The sequence below is a fragment of the Daktulosphaira vitifoliae genome, unplaced genomic scaffold (genome assembly GCF_025091365.1).
Source record: "Daktulosphaira vitifoliae isolate Bord-2020 unplaced genomic scaffold, ASM2509136v1 Scaffold_3, whole genome shotgun sequence".
NCBI lineage: Eukaryota > Metazoa > Arthropoda > Insecta > Hemiptera > Phylloxeridae > Daktulosphaira > Daktulosphaira vitifoliae.
In genome coordinates, this window is record NW_026099574.1 from 5,808,930 (window position 1) to 5,833,091 (window position 24,162).

General features: G+C 27.1%; 1 protein-coding gene and 1 long non-coding RNA gene across 4 annotated transcripts; one reads left to right on the forward strand and one right to left on the reverse strand.

The window, feature by feature from the left end:
• Positions 1-1,019: 1,019 nt before the first annotated feature.
• On the reverse strand, positions 1,020-12,835 carry LOC126902450 (ecdysone 20-monooxygenase). Of its 3 annotated transcripts, XM_050679741.1 has the most exons (11): positions 11,182-11,800; positions 9,402-9,545; positions 4,884-5,015; positions 4,359-4,557; positions 3,759-3,949; positions 3,505-3,700; positions 3,255-3,411; positions 2,254-2,420; positions 2,087-2,165; positions 1,797-1,994; positions 1,021-1,477 (listed from the first exon to the last, which is right to left on the reverse strand). In XM_050679741.1, the coding sequence occupies exons 1-11, from the start codon at positions 11,354-11,356 to the stop codon at positions 1,370-1,372; spliced, it is 1,746 nt and encodes a 581-aa protein (XP_050535698.1). In that variant the 5' UTR covers positions 11,357-11,800; the 3' UTR covers positions 1,021-1,369. The 3 variants fall into 3 exon arrangements, with proteins under 3 accessions (XP_050535700.1, XP_050535698.1, XP_050535699.1); XM_050679743.1 differs by lacking the exons at positions 9,402-9,545; positions 11,182-11,800 and adding an exon at positions 12,618-12,835 and having other exon boundaries at positions 1,020-1,477; positions 4,359-4,591; XM_050679742.1 differs by lacking the exon at positions 1,021-1,477 and having other exon boundaries at positions 1,857-1,994; positions 2,051-2,165; positions 11,182-11,806.
• On the forward strand, positions 8,887-23,284 carry LOC126902455 (uncharacterized). The gene is made up of 6 exons (XR_007703220.1): positions 8,887-9,061; positions 9,118-9,359; positions 10,208-10,279; positions 13,224-14,095; positions 22,020-22,134; positions 23,073-23,284. It is a non-coding gene; the product is annotated as an uncharacterized LOC126902455 (long non-coding RNA).
• Positions 23,285-24,162: the final 878 nt, after the last annotated feature.

Consider the following 24,162-nt stretch of genomic DNA (forward strand, 5'->3'; position numbering starts at 1 on the left):
ATGTTTTGACCATTTAACGGGAGTATTTACTCATAAACATAAAAATTAAATGAATCTATATAATATTCCTTTACAGTTAATATTTTGGATGCAAAAAGGTGTGTATTTTCATATAACAATATAAATGTATCAAGTTATAACCAACGTACATGTTTTGTCTTATTTACCCATATTTTGTTTTAACTTAATGAAATTGCTACTAATTACTCATTGTCTCTTATGAGCCTTCATTTTTCATAAATGGCGCAGCATACTTAATTTGATAGCATAAAATCAAAATGTTCACAATGACAAATGTTTTGCCTTGAATGACACAGAATTTGAACAAAAAACAGAGACGGGTCAAATAGTACAATGGCCCGTAGGGTGATTTCCCCCGTGGGTTTCATACAATGCTCGTCCTACAGCTATTTATTTTTATCTTAAACAGTAATTTATAAAACGAAGGGAGTATTTAAATATATTGAGTAATTGTGGGTGTTTAAACAAATACATTGGGCCTCGTTATTTCATAAACAAAATTTGTTTTGAAAACTATATGGATCTATGTTATTGTAGTTTTTGTTGCAAATATTAAAATATTTTCATAATGTGTTTTTAGTACCACTTTTAATTTGAAAATTCAAATTTTCAAAATTCACTTAATAAAAACGTAAAATATAGATTATATAAATAAATTGTAGTCATAATATATATTAGCTGTTCAGTAAGTAAAAAAACGGATTTCTACTGTTTCCTTATTTTTTTAACACCTGCATAAGATGAATGGTTAAATAAAAACATGCTTATCTTAAAAAAATTCCGAATATTAAAGATCATTTTATTTCAAATAACATAATACTTAATTCATAACTCAATGTTTTAACATAATAATATATTCAACATAATATGAAACAAATAACATCCATCGAATTTTGATTGACACAATTAAATACAATAATCGATATTTATATATAAATAATAAAATTGTTAAAAAATTAGGTATAAATACTAATTAAATCACAACAATACAATTCGTAAAAAAAAGAAAAGAAATCGGTATGAATAATACAATATGTATATTATATAAAAGGTAACGACGAAACAAAAAAATTTTACGAAGACTATGATATATTATTATACAAAGTTAAATAACAAAATAAATAATAATGACAATAGTCATAAATGTTTACCTAAAACACAATATCAGTAAAGATTTAGTTATAACCTAAGATCACAAATAACAAATGTTTAATTATTTTGGCGTTTTAAATAAACTATTATGATATTAACATCGAAATAACACGGTATATAAATGCAATATTTAAGCTATTTACAACCAAAACATATCAGTCATAAACGAAGACAGAGGATGATATTGATATATGTTTCAACAACTTCTGTCCTTTAAGATTAAATCTGCATCACTAGGGGTCAATAGGAATTCAAATTCAGTGTTAAGTTGTCCCTTGAAGTCGATGTGAAATTGTTTAACCATCTGAAAGGTTCACAAAGTTAAATAAAAATGATAAAATTGCACCTTATAGGTGTTACGTCAGTGTTAACAATAAAGAAATGTATCGGCGAGATACAAGACTTTCTTATTTTTAATCATAATATCAAATGTTAAAATAAATTTAAAAAGGACTCTTTGTAATTTTAGAATATAATTAATTTTAATGCAAAAACGAATATTTCAACATGGGTTAGATGTAAAGTAAAAATGTAATTTTATTTGAAAAAAAAAAAGTGAATTGGTTGATACACTATTTTAAAACTGTCCATTAATATTTTGATTAAGATTATTTGATAACAACCTTAGCTAAGACGACTTGGAGTTCCAGTTCAACGAACCGTTTTCCTGGACACATTCGTTTGCCGCATCCAAACGGAACAACTAAAAATGGTGATTTTTTCGTTAGTTCATCCAACCACCTTTCTGGTTTAAAAGAAGACGCATCATTGAAGTTGTTTTCGTCCAAGCACGCCAACCACGTATGAAGCAAAACAACCGTCTAAAAAAAATTATAAGATCAGATGTGAAAATAACATATAGTTTTAAACGATTTACAATATGAGATTAAATATAAAATTCCATTTCATTTACCCCGGAAGGTAGCCGATAATCGTCATACTCAAATGCTGTCTCTAACACTCTTGCAATGCAGGGCGCTGTGGGTAATAGTCTAAAATAAACAAAAAATAAGTTTTAGTGATCATTGCGTTTATACGTACAATATGCTTAATTGGATAAACGTTTTAAATAGTGTGTACCTATGTGCCTCTGAAATGCAAGCGTGCAAGTAGGGAGCATTATGCAAATGTTCAGCAGTTATTGGGGTATCCGCCGGCGCGAGTTTTGATACTTCTTCATATATTTTTTCTTGGACATCGGGATGTTTGGCAACCAAATATAATAAAAAAACTAACGTGTTTCCTAGCTGAAAAAAAAATGGGAAAAAATGTAACTTTGCGCTTCTAAAAGTATTATGATTCGATTATTTTTTTGATTTAAATAATCTAATGATTTCGATAATCGAGATTATAGTTAATGAAAATTCGAGTTCAGACATACACAGGTATTTATCAAAATCAAAATAATCGATTTACTAGATTTTTAAACAAATTGTGTGATTAAGATTGATCAAAATCACATAACATTCATTTAATAATTGAAAATAATCGCTTATTTTTAAATACAAATTTTTATCACAAAATAATAATTAAAAAATAATCAAGTCCATTTAAAAATAAAAATTAAATAAATTATAAAGATCCTATCGCGTTTTGTCAAATGGCATGTCTGTACAAAACTCTGTACAAAAATCGGTCAAACTATTAGCCCATTATTATTATGCAGTTCGTCAATAATAGTCAACAATCGGTATTTCGGTATCAATATTTAATTGTTTTGAGTTTTGTCTATTGCATATTTTATAAGAAATTTCACTATAGTAGATAATAATTCAATTATTTATAAAACAAGTTCAAACAATAAGAATTGTAAATTGTAATTCATTCTAGTGAAATCATTCGATCATTCCCAAGGGAGGGGTTTGAGGGGAAATAGTCCCTCATTGGCCAATTATTAATATTAATACTATAAGACTCGGGTAGTAGTAAGATCATGTGATAATTCCAAAAATACAAGAATAGTCCTTGGCATCCCCAAAGAAAAAACCTTACTGCGCCACTAGATTATTCAATAATTTTTATTTCGACTACTAATCATTCAATTATTTCCATCACTAATAATGCTTATTATATGGTTTTACAGTCTTAATTCCAGCAGCGATGTAATCGATAATTGCTGCTTTTTTGTCTCTATTGTCCAATTCAGATGCTTGTAGTATGGAGACAAATACACTGCGTACGTCTGTGCAAGACTGTAATTCGTCATTCAGTGCTGAGTCCACAATATCTGACACGATACTAAAATAAATAAATTAAAAGTTAATTGGCACGCCCCGAATATTAGATTCGGGCGTAGTTGGCTAGAAGCTAGTATTGAGAAGTTGTACTTGCTCGTAAATGGCGTCTTCACTCGTTATGAAGTCTTTATAAGATTTTGTTGGAAATAGCTTCCATAAGGGCAGACCATAAAACGCTTCTTGTGATGCCCTGAACTGATTTGTTACAGAGTCTGCAAGTTTAGTAGCCATTTCGTTTATTTCTTCGTCTAAGAATCCGAATCTTCTACCTAATATTAAGGTGCATGTACCTACGAAATTACATTTAGATTCAGATCTAATTAAAAAATCTACAAATCAAGAACTTACTTTCAAGGCCCATCCGATTACAATATAATTCGAAACCTTTAACAACGCCTTCGCTATCTCTAGCTTGTGCAATTAACGTGTTAAAATCGTCTGCAAGCTGATTGACTTCTGGTAAAAACCTTCGTATCGTTCTCGGGCTTGTTAGTTCTGGAGTTAATTTATTCCTCAATACTGCCCATGTCTCGCCCTGCCTGTAAAATACAATTGTGTATTAGTTTCAAATAATGATTAATTGACGATTACTGAACTATCAGCTTATTCTCCAACAAATTTTATTATATTATTTTAATATTAATAATGAATAAAACGCCACTTAAAATTATCTTTTTATTTTATATGATATAAGATGAAATTTCATAATTTTACACAAAATTATTTTAGTTAAAGAATAATTGGTTAAATACCAAAAAAAAAAAAAAAGTATTTTTTTTAATTAGATAATGTAGTTTCTTTTTTATTTATTTTACTTTTATATAATATATAATCACGATAAAAATAATCGGTAAATAATTTTTATCTTTCAGTAAATCTAATGTGAGTTTAAACGAGTACTTTAAACAAAATGATAATTTTTTACTCGCATGTATTGATGAAACATACTCATTGACTAGTCCAAGGTTTGTGTATCTGTCGGGTCTAGATTTTCTATAGTTTGCAGTTACTTCATTTGGAGGTCGGATCGGGTATTTACCACTGTGCCTGAGTACTCGTTCAATGAAATCTCTGTCCATAACACTTATTACAGGAATGTTCCATAAGGCTTCTTCACGAATAATTTTTCCATACCGCGCGAACATGTCTATGAGAAGTTTTAACTCGTTATGAATCTTCAACTAGAATAGGATTACGTAGGTACACCCAAATTTTCTATTGGTTTGGGTTTTAATCCGGATTACGTACCACCTGAAACGGATAATTGTCTTGTAGAGACTACACAGGTTTTAAATCAATACTGGTTGTCATGTTTTCATTAAGATCCATGCTTTATTATTCTGTTTGCAATAGAATCAAGTACAAACAATAATTTTTCACTGTCATAATAAGTGTGGTACATAATCCGGATTAAATTTTGGAAATCATTTAGGAAGTAGAGAATAGTATTCTTCAATAGTCTGTTTAAATCACCTTTATACGCCAAATGAACGGCGTTCAGTTTGTAAAACCCAAACTTCCAATAGATCCATCGGGTTCCGAAAATTGGCAAAGTCCTTGGTCCTGGGATGTCTGCGACAGTCTTGTTTTTGTTCCGCTGAATATCTGAAACAATGAAAACAAATACGTCATTGAAGCCAATGACACCAGCCCTTGACCTTGTATTATAGTACCGCTCAATCGCGAATAAATTGATGCAGGTTCATTAAACGCCTGCACCCTGAGGTCTTCTATGTTATGATTAATTTAATTAAAACCGGTTTAATTGTAATAGTGAGCTCAAATATGCACAAGAACAAACTATTATATTTTTCTTATATATTTATCTTTAGTGTATCATAATTGCTAAATTCGATAAATTAATTACTTTGAAAACGGTAATTCGTTGTTATTATTAATGATTCATGAAGTTACCTGTGGTTAAATACACATGTGTTCTATGTTTTAATGCGTCAAAAACTGACGTCATGATGATTTTGTCATAAATTTAAAAAACAAAATACGGTTCTGTAACTCGACTGTCTAATATGAGTTTAAAATATATTTGTGTTTAAATATCAATTTAATTAACTATAAATTATTAATAATGGATTATAAAATTGTATTATTTGAAAGGAAAAAACCATTTTATAAAAAATATTTATGATTTTACTAATTAGTTAAACGTTTTTAAAATTCCTTTATATTGTCAAAAGTGGATCTAATATTCACTTTGATGAAGGGGTAGTGTAAAATATTTTACTGTTGTTTTATTATTAGTAAGTAAGTTATTTTATAAATTTCAGACCTTTGTTATTAAAAAAAAAAACGGTATAATTACCGGATAAAATATAATATTGTAGGATCAGCATTTATGTTAAAAGGCTGCACATTCTTTTTCATTACATAGGAATATCATAAACACTAAATATTATTTTAATATAATACACGAAATAAAATACATATTATATGAATAAAAAGTTTTTTAAAGTCTCATGTGAATCAAAATATGGTAAGAAAGTTTTTAACACTGATATTTAATTATTATTTTTAGAAAACAATATAATAGTTATGTTTATTGCATGTAATTTTCAAAAAAACAAGAATTAATGTAAATTAAAAAAATCAAAATTCACTTAAAGAAAATTATTAAGGGGATTAAGTAAGTTATTTTGTCGTTTTAAATAATACAAATAAATAATAGATTTTATTGAGCCTGAAATTCGGGAGTTTTCCTAGTAATTTACTTAGAAATAACATTTTTTTTTTGTTTTTAAGCAGTTTGAAACATTTCTGTATTTTTTAAGTTAAAAATAATTAAATATCACCAATTATTTCTTTGAAAATAGCAGTTACTTATTTTAAAATTCAATTGAATATATCAAAATGTTCTGATCTTGTTTATAACTATGTAATATCATTTTTTAAATGAATAAATTGGTAAATATCGTTTATGAATAAAAATAGTTCAAAAATGTAGACTATAGAGATTATAATAATACAATATTCATTAATTTCATTAAAGAATCTTTAATTAAAATTATTGAAACTAAATTTATGAATATTTTCTGACTTAAAATTTTAAGTTTTTACATCATGAACCAATCAATTATTCATAAAATAATAAAAATGTTGAGAATTTTTTTTTTATTTTAAGTTACATATAATCCTTATTTATCCATTATTAAGTATTTTTTGTTTATCCCTTATGTGTTATAGGGGCATAAACTTTAATTTTTAATGGAAATAAATTTTTTATTTATTTAATCATGATGAAAATATTCATATAGATAATGATGATAATTCATGATTGTTAAAAATGTATACCACAATCATAAACACTGATATTTACTAACGGGCTATTTATCAGTGCGCATCAGTTATTGTCAACTATCGGTGTACTGGCAGACCGGTTTACCGGTTAAGAGTGTATACCTATAACCTTTCTCAAAGAAAAGAAACTTTAAATTATTTTATCAAATAAACGTACAAAATAATAAAAATTCTACTTTTGAATTACTGAATTGAAATATGTGTTCTATAAAAAAAAGTTGATATCTCTATAATGTATAAAGAATGACACCAAAAATACTATACTTAATAGTAGATCAATTAATAATTATGTGTAACTTAAAAATACAAAAAAAAATAATTTGAGTTATTACTATAGACTTTTTCAATCATTTTTAATTTGCTTTCTGATTAAGATACATTCTAATTTATATTCTTGTTTAACATATTTTAGAAAATTTTATTGTTTATTCTGTTTTTGAACAATGTATAATTTATTTTTTATTTCTTGTTACAATTGTATTTTTTTTTATAATATTGAGTCAATCCGCTGCAGTTCGATCACGAAATTTATTATAATATTTTAGCGTTAAAAGTGTCAGTAAATTCAAATAGTTAAATATACTTTTAAAACTGGTTCGAGCGTCGAAATTTAATGGTAAAAAGACATGGTTGCTTATATCAACGTGTTTTATAGTTTTTGCACGTTCTGCAGAATCAGGTAAATGTACCGTTGCGTTCTTCCTAACGGTTTTTGATGCATTCGATTTTGTTATGCACTTGTACACTATATAATTTATGGGGTCTAGACAGCTAAAAAACGAATGCTCGCAGTAAAATATTATGAAGAATAATCAAACGACTACGGGTGTTTAAATTAGATAAAATTAAAAACTGAACTCTTATAGTAATAAAAAGAGTTTAAAAAACCAATAAACGTTATTACCAACGTGGAAGAGTGGGAAAGTCTGTTAGGTACACGGTACTGGTTTCTGTTGCAACAAAATGACAAGGATGATTATTTTGGTAACAAACAACCAGAGAAATTCATTATTATAATAAACACGAGTGCACAAGTTTTAAAATAATCGGGTTTTTTCTCAAAATACATAATTGATAACACTTAAAAAATTATTTGGCAACAAAATACTTACAAATCTATTTCATTACTACGTTTACATTAAATCTATGGCGTTTTTGGGAATATCAGTTTGTGTAACTGCTTATCGAGAGCATGATAACTATAAACAAATTGTTTGATCAAATATTAATCTATTATTCAATTTGAGTGCGACTCTTACTGTCATGTTTCTTTCAAACAAAGCTATTTAAAGTCAATAAATACTTATTTATTGTCGTTCATATTTAATTTAAATTCACTAGCATTGAAGAAAATCTCACATGGTCTATTAACACTTAACAATTTATTCAGCATATGATTTATTTTCTGAATATCATAGCCACAAAATAATCGATCATACAAAAATTAGAAAATTAAATGATTAATGACTAAAAATTATGATTGTTGTAGTGGGTTTATAATGATATTTTATTAATTGAAATTTTTACTATCCAAATCTGTTAGATCTGTTTACGATGTCTGCAACATAAATATATTGTGACGTGCAATTAAAAAATGCCACCAAATAATTATTATTGAAGTTTGTTTAAATGCTATTGTTATAACTCATAAAATGATCAATATGTTGAGCCTTATCAATTAATGTGTACATATGTGATCATAGACAAAAACACTGGTAAAATAAATCCGAAAGCAAATAACGAACCGAAAAAAAAAATTAATTATTGACTCAGTTTTTTATTTTTTATTAAACAATGATACATAGAAAGGGTTTCGACTGTTCATTTATTTTTTAACGATAATGTATTGTATTATATACTATTACGATGAACAGTTTATACCAGATAATGACTTTATTTAATGGACTTATAATTGCAAATTATTGAGGTAACTAGTAATCACATTCTGATAATAATTATTATTGCCTTTCAAAACTGTATTATCAGTCGATATTCATGTTGATCATGTTGGTTTTTTGGAAGAGTTCACATATACTATTAAATAGTTTGAAAAACTTAAGAAAATGTTTGTGGTTTTTTTTATCTAATTATCGAAACAATGGATTATATTGCATTTTAATATACAGTTATCTCTTACAGATATCTCAACTAAATATTTCTTTGCGTTTAAAACCCATTCATCTAATTTATGTAATTTTCTTAATTTTATTTATTTGGGAATAAAAAAAATAAAATTTCATCACCACCTGAGAAAAAGTTTTATTTTTGGAAAAAAATCGGTATCAAAGATTTTTAGCCAAAGAAGCTAACCAAACAGCGGGGAAATGACAATATTTTAAGTATGAAATATGTTGGGTTTAAACAATAAGGCTTATATAATTTTGTTTATAAACAGTGTTATAGGATACTGAGATAATAAATTGCATTCAATGTCAAGAATTATCGAAAGTGTATAGACAAACAATAAATACGGAACTATACGCATAAATAATAACAATCGATGCAATTCGTATGCACACTCTGCACATACACATGTACGAAAACCTTGTGCGGCGATCGAGTAATACACAGTAGTAAATGTTGTCAAAGAAAATTTCGGCGACAGAAAACACAGTTGCCAGTCAGCTTAAACTTTCGGTTAGTGTTGTTCTCGTAAATATATTTATTTTTGTTACTTACCGTGAGGTAATGTGAGATTTTCTGGCGGTTTATTTGAAATGTGAATGAAATTGGATATGAGTTTGGCCAACGCACAAACGCAAGTGGCAATTAAACAGTATGCGGCTTCGATTTTGTTCCAATAGGTTCTTTTTAATCCCATTTCTGGAAAACAATAATTCGCATACGTTAATCGAGTTGACATGACGAGCCCATTACACGTTAAAAACCGGTTAATTTTTTGGCTAATTGGACAAACTACTAAATAACACACGAGAACGCAATAGCTGGAATGGGCAATACGAAAATACGATAAGAAAAGCGCGATTCACTCTTATATGGCTACCATCAGACACACACATCACACGCGCACATATGTTGTGTGAATACAGAGCGATCAATTGCATGAAACATTCTGAAAATATCAACAGTTTGCAAGCTAAATGACGCAATAGACTAGTGACAATTTTTTTTTTGCTATTTGTTAATTAGAATTGTCTCTAGGACTATTTGAGCGGATAATAAATTTTAGTAAAAGTGGAGCTTACGATCAATTGTCCAGCAACCTTTATTTTTAAGAATATTTAATAGTTTTAACTCGAATAATATTTGCTTCTTCCATTCGAAGTTATTATTTTCATAAGAGTGAACAATACGGTTGATTTTATGGGATAAATTTTGAAAATTCGATTAAAAATTTAAAACCCACGATAAAATCAGTAAAACATAGTCAGATTTTTAATTTAAATTGTCGACAATTATTCATCATGAATATGTAATCGGATAAGTTAAATATTAATAAAAATTATTTATTTACATAAATTTAGACTTTAATCGTGCGAGAGGGTATTTGCCAGTTCGTGTATGCATTTGATAGAGGTGAATTCAATCCAGCGAAGGTAAATATTACTAAGAAATAATAAGCTGTCAAAATAGAGATAAAAATATTTATGAAAAATCTGTAATTTCAAAATCGGTCAGAATTCAGAAAGTTATTTTATTTAATAGTAATACACCGGTAATTTTAAAATAAAACACGTTTTAATAAAAAGTTCATATGTTTGTACTTGATTTTGTCTCCATTCGTTTTAACACAAACAAGCTGTATTTATGATATTATTTGACATTTTTTTGTAAAAATCAATGTACTCCACCTTAAGGCCCACTGTTTTTTATTATACATTTAATTGATAATAATATATATAAATATAATTAATTTTCGTTTTAAGCAATGGTATTATACCAAAACAACGTACGAATTTTTGATGAATTCATAGTATTTTAAAAATAACTTTGTGTGTTTTATTAGCATTCAATAGGTCAAACTCGGTGAAAGTAAAATTACTGTTTTCGACTCATCAATGTTAAATGTTGTTTGCGTAAATAACATGACTTCGTTTTGAATTTTAAAAGAATATTGAAAACACATATTTTCAGTTAGTCGTTTGTCCTACAGAATGTGACCATTTCCAGTTTCAGATCAATGACCAGGAATAATTTTATGTTAATGTGTTATATATTATGAAATTTTATCGCATTAAATAGGTTAACTGAGTTTGATTGAATTTTGATATCTATTATTATTTATCATATTTGACATATTATGATAAATGCCGTGCGATATCATTTATAGAACTTTTTTTTTTTTTTGTCGAGTCAACGATAATGATATTTATAAACTTTTAATAAATTTGTTCCTTAATATTTTAAATAACATTATCTTGCGTTGTATTTTTAGTACCGCCGGGTGTATTAAAAAGCTATTACGCACACTTTTGTACTACCGCGTTAGAGTACTTACTTGTTCCCAAGTGTTTCCCAAAAACATTTGGTTCATAGTCATGAATACGCCGCCAAAACCAATTGCAATAATATGAAATTATAATTATCAAATACAAGGCTACCATCGGACAATCGTTTACGACAGCGCTGAAAACCAACAGGGAAGTATTCCCGACGACAAAATAAAAGACCATTATTGTTATTGTGACTAACAGCAGTATAAGCAGTAAAGTCAATTGTTGTTTTTTAAACGAACTCTGACGTAGGTAGACCGGCGGTACCTTAAAGTTTGTAATTTAATCGGCCACGTTTGCAGAGGGTGTGATGGCTGTTGTTCATCCGAGGGATGCGAAAATCGCGGACCGGCTCTCAGTTATGTCGGTTCCGTTTAAGCAACTAAAAATAATATTATCGCGAACACACTAAAATCATCGACAACAGAAAACTTACACAACGATTAGTATCTATTTTTACGTTCGGGGTGAAAAAAATTTTAAACGTCACGCACTACGAAAGCACACAGTCCCAGTTAACTACACAGAAAACGAGCACCGATTGACGGAAACGACGTCGGGTATTGTAGGCCGCACGCGATATCGTCTGCACAATATTCAAAGGCGGGTTTTCTTTATCAACTGTAAAATGACTGGTTATCGGTTCATTGTTTTACACGGTAACAACAACAACAATACATAAAATTCGCTATGCGTATTCCGTAAGTCGATCGTGAGTGTGTGTGTGCGTGTGTGCGCACCGAGACTTTTAATAGTAAGGTGCTATCGTTATAATCATACATCATGTTTATAAATATACACTCAGGTCTGTGGTGGTAGCTGGTTAACCCGTCTGCTACGCGGGGACAATGAGCTAAGTCATAATATAATTATTATATTTCAGTGTTCGCCGTTATTATTATTATTATCATATATGTGTAACATGAACCGAATATAATACAATAATACTAGTGACCTTGAGACATTTATTTCTCTTGGTCGAGTCATCGATACGGGCTACACGCCGCGGTTTTCTTTCATAGAAAAATTTAAGGGTCCAGTGCAATAACCGGTTGTCTTTACTTGTTTCGAACTTCACTTATTCAATTTCATGACGGAGAATAATTTTTCCAACAGTTCGTTATGGTCACTGGACTTTTCTAGAATAGCTGATATCGTAAAAATAGAAATGCCTAATGTACAGAGTTTTGTAGAAAAATTATCAATTTTTTTTTGTGTCTCCCGAACAATTAAAAAAAATAGAGATAACGGGTTATTTCACTAGACCCTTAATACACTGTTTATTTAAAACCGCCAGGTTCAGCGACAGTCGATTGACTTATAAGAAGATCGAGCTAAGGACAATATTATTAATATTGTGTACCGCAGTGCCTAAAAAAGCTCTATCACTAGTCCCGGTATTTGTTATTTATAAATATTAAAAATATGTTCCTGTACTTACTGGTAAAAATTATTGTGACATTACCAATCCATCTGGTAATCCACATGAGCTCAAAGACATTCGTACGAGATAGTGTAAATTTGCGTAATAATATAATTAAAAAATAATTATCCGGATTCGATTACTGATAAGTCATCGGGTGCTTGTGCTCGCGATGAGACTCATCCGCTCGTTGTCCACGTTCAGAGCGAGACGAAACTATGGACGCACAACGTATAATATTTTACATTATTATGTCTCAGGATTCAAGTTATAGACATTTGTACACTAGCGCATTCTTCTTTTCTTTACACGACGACTTCCTTTAACTTCGCACCAAGGTCGTCACTCACACGCCATCACTTGCCTATGTACCATTTCCATCCATGCGTGCTCCTGGCACACCCCCCAAAAAAACCCTATTTTTGAAAATTCATTCATGACCAATATACATTGTCTCGTTTGTCCAATATATCATGGTTCACGATTCATAGGTATTTTCATCTTGCTACTCTAACACAATCTTTGTTACCTACTCAAGTGAAATTTACATGATATTTGCAATTTACAAGCAATACAATTTACTAATAACAGTTTTTAATACTCTGTGTAATTTATTTCATTTAGGTTTCATGACATTCAGGAAACACAGCCAATAAGTCATGGTAATGAGATTCCTGATTCAATATTTTAATTCAAAAGGGTCTAAATCTAATACATAAATGTGTCAGACGAAACTATGATAAATTATAGATAGTTATAAATGAATAGACACGAAGAAGAGGCTTCATTGGACTTGGCTTGTAATCTTATCGGTTTGAACATTTTTTTTTTTTTATTGATAATTTATAGATAGCCCTCGGGCTACTTAATTTTTGTACTCAATACTTTGAGCGCAGATACCTGTAACAATGAACACGTGCCGTTTTTTGAAGGTTCGACACATTTTGTTGACTTAATAAGATACACAACGAACGTTAGCCATCGATCATATGGAAAATCTTACTAGAGACATAATTTAATTGATTTATTGTTATCTGTTTATTTTTAAGCCTTGCGCCGAGACGAGTACAAATCGTGTGTTTATTATAAGATGTGTTATAATAGCAGCAAGAACTAGTGTTAAAAAAAGAAAGAAAAAAAAACCATTGTGCGGAGATATTATACCTGCGGATGCCACAGCTGTTTGACAATTGTGTATTAAATAGTCGCTGAATAACTATGCTTGGGGACGAGAATTACCCCTTTTACGTGTACGTATATGTGTTGTTGACGACAGTTCATTAATCAAAGTACTCGGCATTCAGGTGGCTTATAACACACGGATGCCGTTGTGTGTGTGTGTGTGCACATGTATGCACATTGAAACCGCTTTACTTTTATATGTATTGTGAACGGACAGCAGGACCTAGGCGAATATCAAACCAAGTGTATGAGGGTTGCGTTGTTGTAAAGCTAAGTCGAACAACACCACATTTGATGAGCACTATAAATGTATTGTGAGTACAATTTAAAACTACGTTGAAACTGTAGAAAAGTTTTTGATATGAGTACTTTAGTTTTCCACTCACCACAAATGTTCCATCTGGAAATTTCCTTACATATCCACGCGTAATGGATATGCCAAATATTATTTTTCTATGCATCTATCGACCGACTATGAAATCACTCGAAAGACTAGTTTTAAAAAAACCAGTTTCAAAACGTTATTTTGAGTGTAAAATATACCACAAAGAGTTAAAAAAATATATTAAAATGTGATGCTTGGTTCAGGCAAAAAAAGCTATTATGAGTCTTGATTGATATGATTTTAACATTTAAATATTATGAAAAACTGCTTTTATACGGATTGAATATATAAATTGAAAACCGTAACCGTCAACACAAAATATCAAATGGTAATTGAAAATCTCAAACCGTTTGAATAAATTATTTACTAAACTGGGCATTAATTTTTAAATTGAAAAATATTCATACTTAGTCAAAAATTAGTTGTTAACATTTAGAATTAAGTTTTAAGAGAACTGAAGAAAGATTTATTTTCTGTCTTCGAAATTAATAAAGTGTAATATCGAACCAGTTTGGGTTGTATTGGTCGTTGACTTATGATTTTTTTTTTTTTTGAGTATAATGATTCATTTTTACATTAAGAGATTTATATTATTTTAGTTGAAAATTTTAAGTTCAAATTTAACGAGCTATTTTGCTTAATAAAAATTGTTATATCATATAAATAACTGAATGTGTTCAGTTAGTTATTTGAATTAAAGCTATTAGATTGTATTGTGATGATATTATCATCACCTATGACATATTTAATTTTTGAAATGTTTTGAACAACATTTTTTCTTGTAATTCTTGGAATCTACGTTAAAATATTAGCAATTTACAATTAAAAATACTTTATACACCTATAAATGTTTATAAGTCGTCAGGAATTATACGAGTTCTGTAATGTCGCATTAATTATTAAAAATCATAATCAAAAATTAATTATAATATGTATTTTTGTTATACAAATGATTGCCTTCTACCACTTAGGAAAACCAAGTGGTAATATCGGCGCTCTGTAAGATTACAGATTTGTTACGCCTTCTTGAATTTGCCCTCGAATGGATAGGATTTTTTATTATGTCACTGATGCTAAATTTTTAATCTTAATAGAAATTCACTAAAAAAATATTTACTAGTGTATAATTATGTTAAGTAATTAATTTAGCAGTAGCTGGTAGCATAATCAATTTAACCTTAAACAAATTAATCAGATCTTAACTGAAAAAACTTAATAATTGTTTTGGCTTCGATACGAATGTATTAGTTTCACAATGATGTGTTTTATTGTTGAAAAAATTTGTTAAGGACAATGTAATTAGTCATCAATAAAACTGTTAGTAAAAAATTCACACGGAATAGTACATAGCTGCATTATGTTATTCGGGTTATACGTCGCAAGAAATCACATTAGTTGAATATTTTTTCCTATTCGGTTACTTCAACAGTTTTTTTTTATGAATTTCGCATATAAATAACCTTACGTGTTTGTTCATTTAACTTCAAAAATTATTACAAGTCTCGTTTTCGATTCACTTAATTTTAATAAATATAATCATAAGACTGCAGAACAGGAAACATAATAAACAGTTTATGTCGTGTAGTCCTTATTTTAAGAATAGAAAAAACAGCTTATATTTTATTACTATAAACAAGATATTTCTTAGATGTATTTAATGTGTTCGTTTTCTGTCATTTATTAGCCTACGCAAATTTCAAGTTCGTGTTGAGCTATTTCTACAACAATAGTGTTTTTAATCTTTGACAAAAAAAAAACTGCTATATTATATAAATAGCTACTTATAACGTACAATTGCTAAATTTGACCGAAGTTCAAATGATAAATAATTTACAGATAAGCCACATGTAAAAATTTATTCGCAAATGATTCATGATCAAAATTTTAAATACAAAGCAGAAAATAATAATTACTGATTCATTTTATTATTTAAGTATTCACTTAAAAAAGGGAGTAAACACAATTTAAGGTCGTTAGCCTTTATTTACCAACACAAAAAATAGTGCTATATCTGTACATTTCATCAAATAATAATAGCGAGGAAAAACGCAAGCGCTCATTCATATTTTTAAAAAAGCTTTATGGATTTAAATCAATAAAATATTTTTAAAAATGAAAGCCCTAAAATCTTATAAACGTTAATTAAAAATTTGTTCTTATATTTAAATAATTATTTTAACGGTAACATTATAAAACTTCAAAGATTTGATTGTTATTTAATCCTATTAAATCACCTTTCCACTTGCATTTTTTGTTTGATTATAAAAAATTAAAACGTATAATATTTACTTGTTTCTTAAAATGTTAGGTCGTTGACGTCATTTAACCGCTATAGATTAAAAGATATATAATTTCAATCTTAACATTACACCGGAAGTTAAATAAAAACAATTTATTGTGTCCATTATTCATTACCATGGTAAGATCGGTTTGAAAGTAATCGAAAAAATGTCGATAGTAAGAGTTGGAACTTTAAACTTGTTTATTACTCATTTGTTAATTTTAAATTGAGAATAAAATATATTCAAATTCAATCCTGCATCATGTCCAGACTAAAATCGAGGACAGGGAAGGTCATGGTTCCCGAGTTTTTAGATTTAGGGGCTTTTAATATTTTTATTGAAGAATGTAATAAAATATTAAGATTATATGACACTTATGATACAAAGCTTTATTTAGTTTTCGACTTAATACTTTTATCTTAATTTAGGTTTGCATTGCGTTGTTCGTTATTTCTAAATAGATATAAAATTTTAGTGAAATAATTTTTAGTGAAATTTTTGTTTTAAACTCCTAAGTAGCAGATTATTAATAATTTTTAATTTTTATAACAATAATTTTTTCAATTTATATAAAAGTTGTGATTAACTTTAATCAAATATAAAAGTTTAGTGAATATTTCAAGGTCATTTGGTATTTTGAGGGACTACGTATTTAATATTTTATTATCATTGCAATGGATTTAATAATTTTTGCTTCGTAGAAACTTCATGAATCAGCATTATGCCATTGAACACAATATTATAGAGTTTTGAGTCGCAATACGCCTTCAAAAATTGTCTGTAAACTCATTGTGGGTACGTTAACATTTTTCCATGCTAGTACTCAAAGGAATTGACATAATATATTGTGAATGTTACTGTTATTATATCAATTAGACCTTGTACATACATTTACTATTTATTAAGTCTGTCGTTATTTTTTATTATTTAAAGAGTTCGTCTCGAAAAAAAATTTATATGAAATCATTTTAATTTATGTGATTATGTATGATCTTTGAATAATTTAAAAGTCACATTGACATGCTCATGTAAAATATTTGAAAATTTCATATAAAAACATTCAGTATATTATCTACGTAAATAAAGTAACAAGTAGGCAAGTAATTCTACAATAGTGGGCGTCGATGGGGTTGTTTAAGGGCCATTAAAACCTTTTGTTAATATTTAATTAATCAAAAATATTAGTTAGATAACAATTCAATTTATTTTTTGTATTTGGAATAATCAGGATTATTTGGTAATAGTTAAAATTAAATTTTTTGGTTATTTTCCAAAAGCTGATTTGTCATTTCAAACAATTTTTTAAAAGAGCAAAAACAAATAAAAAATTTCAAAGGTGTCATATAGAAATTGACATTTTCAAAGTATAAAAAAATGTCCAATAAAATCGTAATTTTTTTATCTAATGGAGATAACATATTTTTCTATTCAATTTATAAATATCCATTTTTGTGTCATTTGGATATAAACTAGAAAATTTAGTGGCATAATTAGGGATTCGTTATAAAGGGATAAACATAAAAAAATTTTTAGTTCCTTCTCAAATCGAAAAAAATTGAATCTTTACCATTTAATTATTTTTGTCGTGAAGAATAAGAACTTCCTACTCCGTAATTATGCCATTGAATGTAAATAATTTATATGACTTAATGATCTACATTTCATTTTATTAATAATGACAACGAACGGTTCTATTAATTTACCAATATAGTTATCATTTTTTATTAGTAGATTTTTAGTAATTTATGTAACATTTAGTTAATAAGGTAATAATTAGATTAGTTAATTTTATATGCGCCAACTAATTTTAGTTATCCAACTTAAATAAAATTACTTTTGCTTTAGTGTAAGATTACTGGGAGTATTTAGATTTCCCTAGAATGAGATTTTTAAAAATATAGAATTCTTAAATATTAAATTGCATGTTTTAAAAATATTTATTTAAGTTGACATTTTCAGTTGGGAAATATTTTAGCTAAACGTAATATTGTTTAACGTTGAATCAAAATTATATAAATTATTCTGTGTTTTGAATTCGCTAGTCCATATTTTGCTGATGTTTATACTTATTTGGGTTGTATGTGTTTGACAGTTCATCAACTTGAATATATTATTTTCTTTTCAGAAAAAAAACTAACAGTTAAGTTGTAAGAGTAAACAATTTAAAAATTAAATTGAATTACAGTCAAATTCATATTAATAAAGTAATACTTACTTATACTACTGTTATCAAATAGTTCATAAATATATTTTACAACGAATTAACTTTTTGCTAAAGTTTACATATATTTTAAATACTTTTAACGTTTTTCGTGACAATGATTATTATTGTAGTTTTTAAAATAATTTAATAATTTATTATACTTATGACTTAGTAAATCTGAAACCGCACATTAACCACTTAGTTCTATACTATTTTGTTCAGTTATAAACTATAATAAACAAAAAATTGTTTGTTTTATCAAGCGTAAACAATTATTTTTAAAGATAAATAATTTAGTTCTATAATAATTATTGAATTAAATATAATTAGAATTAAATGCAATTATTATAAATAGTATTTTACTATTTTATTTTTAAATTTAATTTGCCAATTGATGGTTAAAGAAAATGAAACTTTTGTACTTAATGTCCATTTAATCTTTACGGTGAAATATTGTATTTGTGCTACAATTCTTAGTACTGATTCAGATTTTAAGCAGCTAATACATAATAATAAACGAAATAATGCGATTTAATTTGCATCATATTTTTTAGAAAAATAGCTTTAAACATGTTCAATAATTTTGTTTTGTTTTAAATTAGGCCATGCAGTAAAAATTTCTTTGTTAGTGTTAACAAGTTTCTTGGGATGAACATAATTGTTTTGTTCAATTAGTCTTAAGAATATTTTCGAAACTATACGTAATTTTTAAAAGAATAAGAAGCTTAATAGCTGTCAGATTGATCATATATGTTTATTTAACATTCTTTCTTACAATTGTATTTCTATTAAATTCTCTCCTACTTCATTTGAAAACTCACAAGGACGTTTTTTTTATGTTGATTAGGATCGTATTCAATGGCGTACATTTTTTTGCCTACTGTATTTGTTATTTTGTTTGGGTTTTTGTTGAGTGGTAACGTTAGCGTGATTTTTAGAATTAATTATATAAAAGTATTATGTTTATTAATCTTGTAGGGGTTTCTACACAGGATACTTGTACAATTGTATTTAGTTGTAAAATATTACACGCACTTAGAATTTATGGTTCATCTGTTCTAAAGGAGTAATGGTTTATGTAATAAAAAATGAATGTATGATTGGCACCAGATATCTTTTACATAACATGTTAATTTAGGTATTCTTCTGAAATTAAAACAATTCTAATAATTAATTCTACCCTAATGAGTTATAAGGGTGCATTTCCTATTTAATGATTTATAAACAGGGACGTTATATGCGCTAAATAGGGTATACATTTGCGTACCTAAAATTTGTGTTATTATTTTATGTTCTTAAGATATTGTGTGATTCTTTCCACCACTAGCACACCCTAATGGCCTTTTTGATAACAATGAATTACAAAAAAATAATATGAAATATTACTACATATAAATTTAAACTTTAGTGTGCTGATAAAACATAAACAATTATTAACTTTTATCAGAAAATCAAAGTTTTTTTTGTATATGATATCTACTAGATCTCTGCACTAGCCGGCCTAATTCAATACAAACGGAAATTTTTAACCCGATATTATAGTCGAGTTGAATTGAATTGGACCATATTATTTTTAGTCTTGGTAACGTCTAATTCAAAAATAATAAAACCAAGTCGTATCAATCTCGGGCCATTTGTAAAATTTTTCGTATTGAATTGGGGATAAGTGATTTGGACAATCCAAATTAGTCGAATTTTTTTTAATTTCTCAACTGATCTGATCGAGTTCTGGCCACTTTCAATATATTTACAAGTATAATCGGAATTAGAAAATTAATGAACAGCCTAATAATTAAATAACATGAAAATAAAATTACAAAAGCAAAAGTAATTTATTAGGTATATTTCTGGTGAGATTGGGTTATTTATTTGATTTTTGTGTTGGACTGATGCAACACAAATAATCCAAGAAATAACTTGATTTTATCCACATAAGATTGGATATATTTCGAATCGAATTGTTGTTTGGATTCTTTTTTTTTACACTATATTAGGTAGGACTTACTAAATAATGTTCTAACTAGGAGTAATTTTCCGATTTTTAAAACGGACTGGATTTGGCCAATCCAGCAGTTAGTAATTCAGGACTTACTTTTAATTTATCGGATCGGATTAGATTCATATTTTTTAACTCATACAGCAGGGCTTTAATATCTACATTAATAATAATTTAAATTTGAAAACACGTTTTTATTACAAAGTAGTATTTTGATGTACGAATTAAAATGAATCAAAACATATGAATTTGATAATATTTCATTGATCAAAGTTTTTGTATATTTTTTTAACTATATGAATAAAATTTATGACGCAATGGATTTATATTTTTAGTAAAATAAAATAGATAAAAAAATATACACTGATATTTCTATCATACTAAAATTTAAGGTTAAAGGTTTGATTAACAAACGGTTTGGCCTTAATGGAAATCTTGTGTGATATAAAATGAGTACGTAATTTTTTAATAGTTACTATTTAGAAAACGTTCCATGATGTTTGACATAGCTCAAGGTTGAATTTAATGTTTAGTATTGAATAGTGTATTACTGATTTTTCTTTTAAAATTAAAATTAGTACTTTTATAAAATTAAGAGTTATATAGTACAGGTTTTTTTTAGTAAAGTTTACAAATTTAAATATTAATAATCAATATAATTTCACTGACGTTATATGACATTGATCTTATTTGAATTGGTTTATTTTAAGGTCAATATAATATTTTATCCATAATTTAGTTTTTATAATACTTTTGTATTATATAATTCCGAACGATTATAAACTAATTAGTTTTATATGATCTCTATATGATAAAAACCGATTTTAGTCGGTTGGGTTGGTCCAAAAAAAATTACTTTGATTTTAATATGATCAAAACATAGCATACAAAGTCAAGTAGTAGGTATTAGTTTAATTTCTTTGTTTAAAAATAAACTTGGTCATCTAATAAAATATTAAAAAAAAATTTAGTATGGATTAATTTATCTAATAGCACTGAATGAAATGTAATTGTTTTAACTTATAACAATGTAATGTAGTAATACATTTACAATCATTTTTAATCATTCCACTGTATTCGCCTAATAGTGTATACAAATTAATAGCGGTGAACTTATTTTAATACTATTAAATCTTAGACAAATAAAACAATATTTATTGGTTAATGGTTATGTATAAGTATAATAATCTCTAACACTAGTGTGTACAAATGTATTTGAGCCTTAAAAATGAGCAAAGTCTAACTTTTTCATTTGACAACTATATGAATATTCATTATATTCTGACAAAAAAATAGCGGTTGATTTGAGAACAACTTAATAGATTATTAAGTAAAATATATTATATTGTGTAAATAATCTATTGTATTTCAGTGAAAAAAAATACAAATGAAAAGCGTTGAGGGAACTATTGTCTTACTAAGTTTATAAAAGCCAATTTGTTGATCTCAAATGTCTAAAGATACTGATGGAAACAATAAAATTTAAGGTATATTGAAATTTAAATAAATATCTTATTATAAAATGTTTGGATTGATAATTAATTGAGCTGTAGTTTCAGAAGGACTCATGTTGAAAAAAATTGATCTTTGTAATTTTGCTTTTTCTTAACGTTAGTTTCTTAATGTTAGTTTATAAAAAGATAGAAAAAGTGAAATAAAAAAAATTTTTTTTTTGAAATGCACTCTTTTGCAACTGGACGACTGGATTATTATATTAATCCAATAAAAAATTTTAACCAACCTTAAATAGGGTTTTTGTGTAACATTATATCAAGACAGAAAAGCCACTTAATACATCCATTTTTTTAAATATTACCTAATAAAAAGTCATTGATTTAACTAATAAAATACTGACAAACACATTATACGTACTATACACATTATTTTAGTACAATAAATTGAAACTTCATTGTGAATAAAAAAAAAATATGTATCCATGAATATAATTTAAGAAATAAAACTTAAAAAATGAAAATAAAACCACTACTTAATTTTGTTTTTAATTTTTACATAAATTTTAATATTAATAAAGCCTGGAGAGTTTCTTAATTAACAGGATACCAGTATAGTCGGAACCTAGCATTCTAGGAATCCCGGCATAGTAGACTAAAGTATAGATTGAAATTTGTCAATAATTAATCAGTCATCACTAGCATAAAATCGCACCGATCCGATTGTTTATAAAAAAAGATAAGAAAAAAAATTGAAAAACATTAACAGAAATTAAACAAAATTTGGTTTTTTCCGCTTATTAATTAAAGAAAAAACAATTTCAGAAGTTTTTTTTTGATCTTAATGTAACTTTTTGAAGCTTTAATTTGATTTAGGTTTAAAGATTGTAAGAGTCAAGCAACTTTAACAATATTTGAATAAAAATAATGCTGTAAACTTATTTTGCTATGTTTAAATAGTTTTTGTTTTTTAGGGTTTTTATTGGACTTTTATAAAATGCATATTAAAACAAAAACCACTAAGTTTTTATGAGGTACAATGGGGATGCGGTATAGTTGGAAAAGGTATAGATAATATCTGATAGTGATTTACCATGTAAATATCATAAATCAATTCGATGGGAATCTGTTAAATTTTACAATTATTTGTATTTTAATAATTTATTTTATAGTTGTTATATTTAAAATTTCACTCAAATGTTATATATATAGTTATTTGATATTAAGTATATATATATAGTGTGATTATTTTAACGCTAGCCACTCGATTTCTCTTAAATAACTTTTTTTTGTGTTTTATTAGTTACATNTTTATAGTTGTTATATTTAAAATTTCACTCAAATGTTATATATATAGTTATTTGATATTAAGTATATATATATATAGTGTGATTATTTTAACGCTAGCCACTCGATTTCTCTTAAATAACTTTTTTTTGTGTTTTATTAGTTACATATGTATCTAAATTTATCTGTTATAAATAATTATTGTTATTCATCCCTTATATTTTATAGGGGTATCAATTTTATTTTTTTAAATATACGTATTTCACTAGCTTATAACATAGAAAATTATTGATTAAAACAACTTTTGGATTACTATTCCAAAAGCCATTAAAAATTTAAAGTATAGACTGGATGTGAGGAGTGAGGCTACTGTTACTATCAATAAACATTTCTTGGTCTCACTCCTCATTTCGCCTCGGTATAATAATGTAAATAATTTCTTAAATACTTACAAAGGTATAACCTATTTTTTAAAGTAATAAAATACATATTTAACTAGCTTATTTATGAGAAATTGGCTAATGAAAATAATGACTAGACGATATATATTTTTGGATCATTAATTTAGAAGAATTGAATATGTTTTTTGTCGTGGTAGGAGGATGTCGCAGATGAAAAGTACCTAATGATAAAAATAACTACTACTCGCACTTCACATACAGTCAATATTTTAAAATGTAAATAATTTAAAAAATATGGTTTAAAAGTTGTCATATTCTTGATATATATATACAAATAGATGTAGCTTGAAAAATTGTTTGTGGGGCTAAAAATATA

Excerpts from the sequence above, each read along its gene's own strand:
- LOC126902450 (XM_050679741.1), bottom strand. The coding sequence starts at position 11,356 with ATGGTCTTTTATTTTGTCGTCGGGAATACTTCCCTGTTGGTTTTCAGC. Across the intron at positions 5,016-9,401 it reads AAATCTCACATTACCTCACG|ATATTCAGCGGAACAAAAAC; the intron begins GTAAGTAACAAA and ends TCATTGTTTCAG. Across the intron at positions 3,701-3,758 it reads TAATCGGATGGGCCTTGAAA|GTACATGCACCTTAATATTA; the intron begins GTAAGTTCTTGA and ends GTAATTTCGTAG.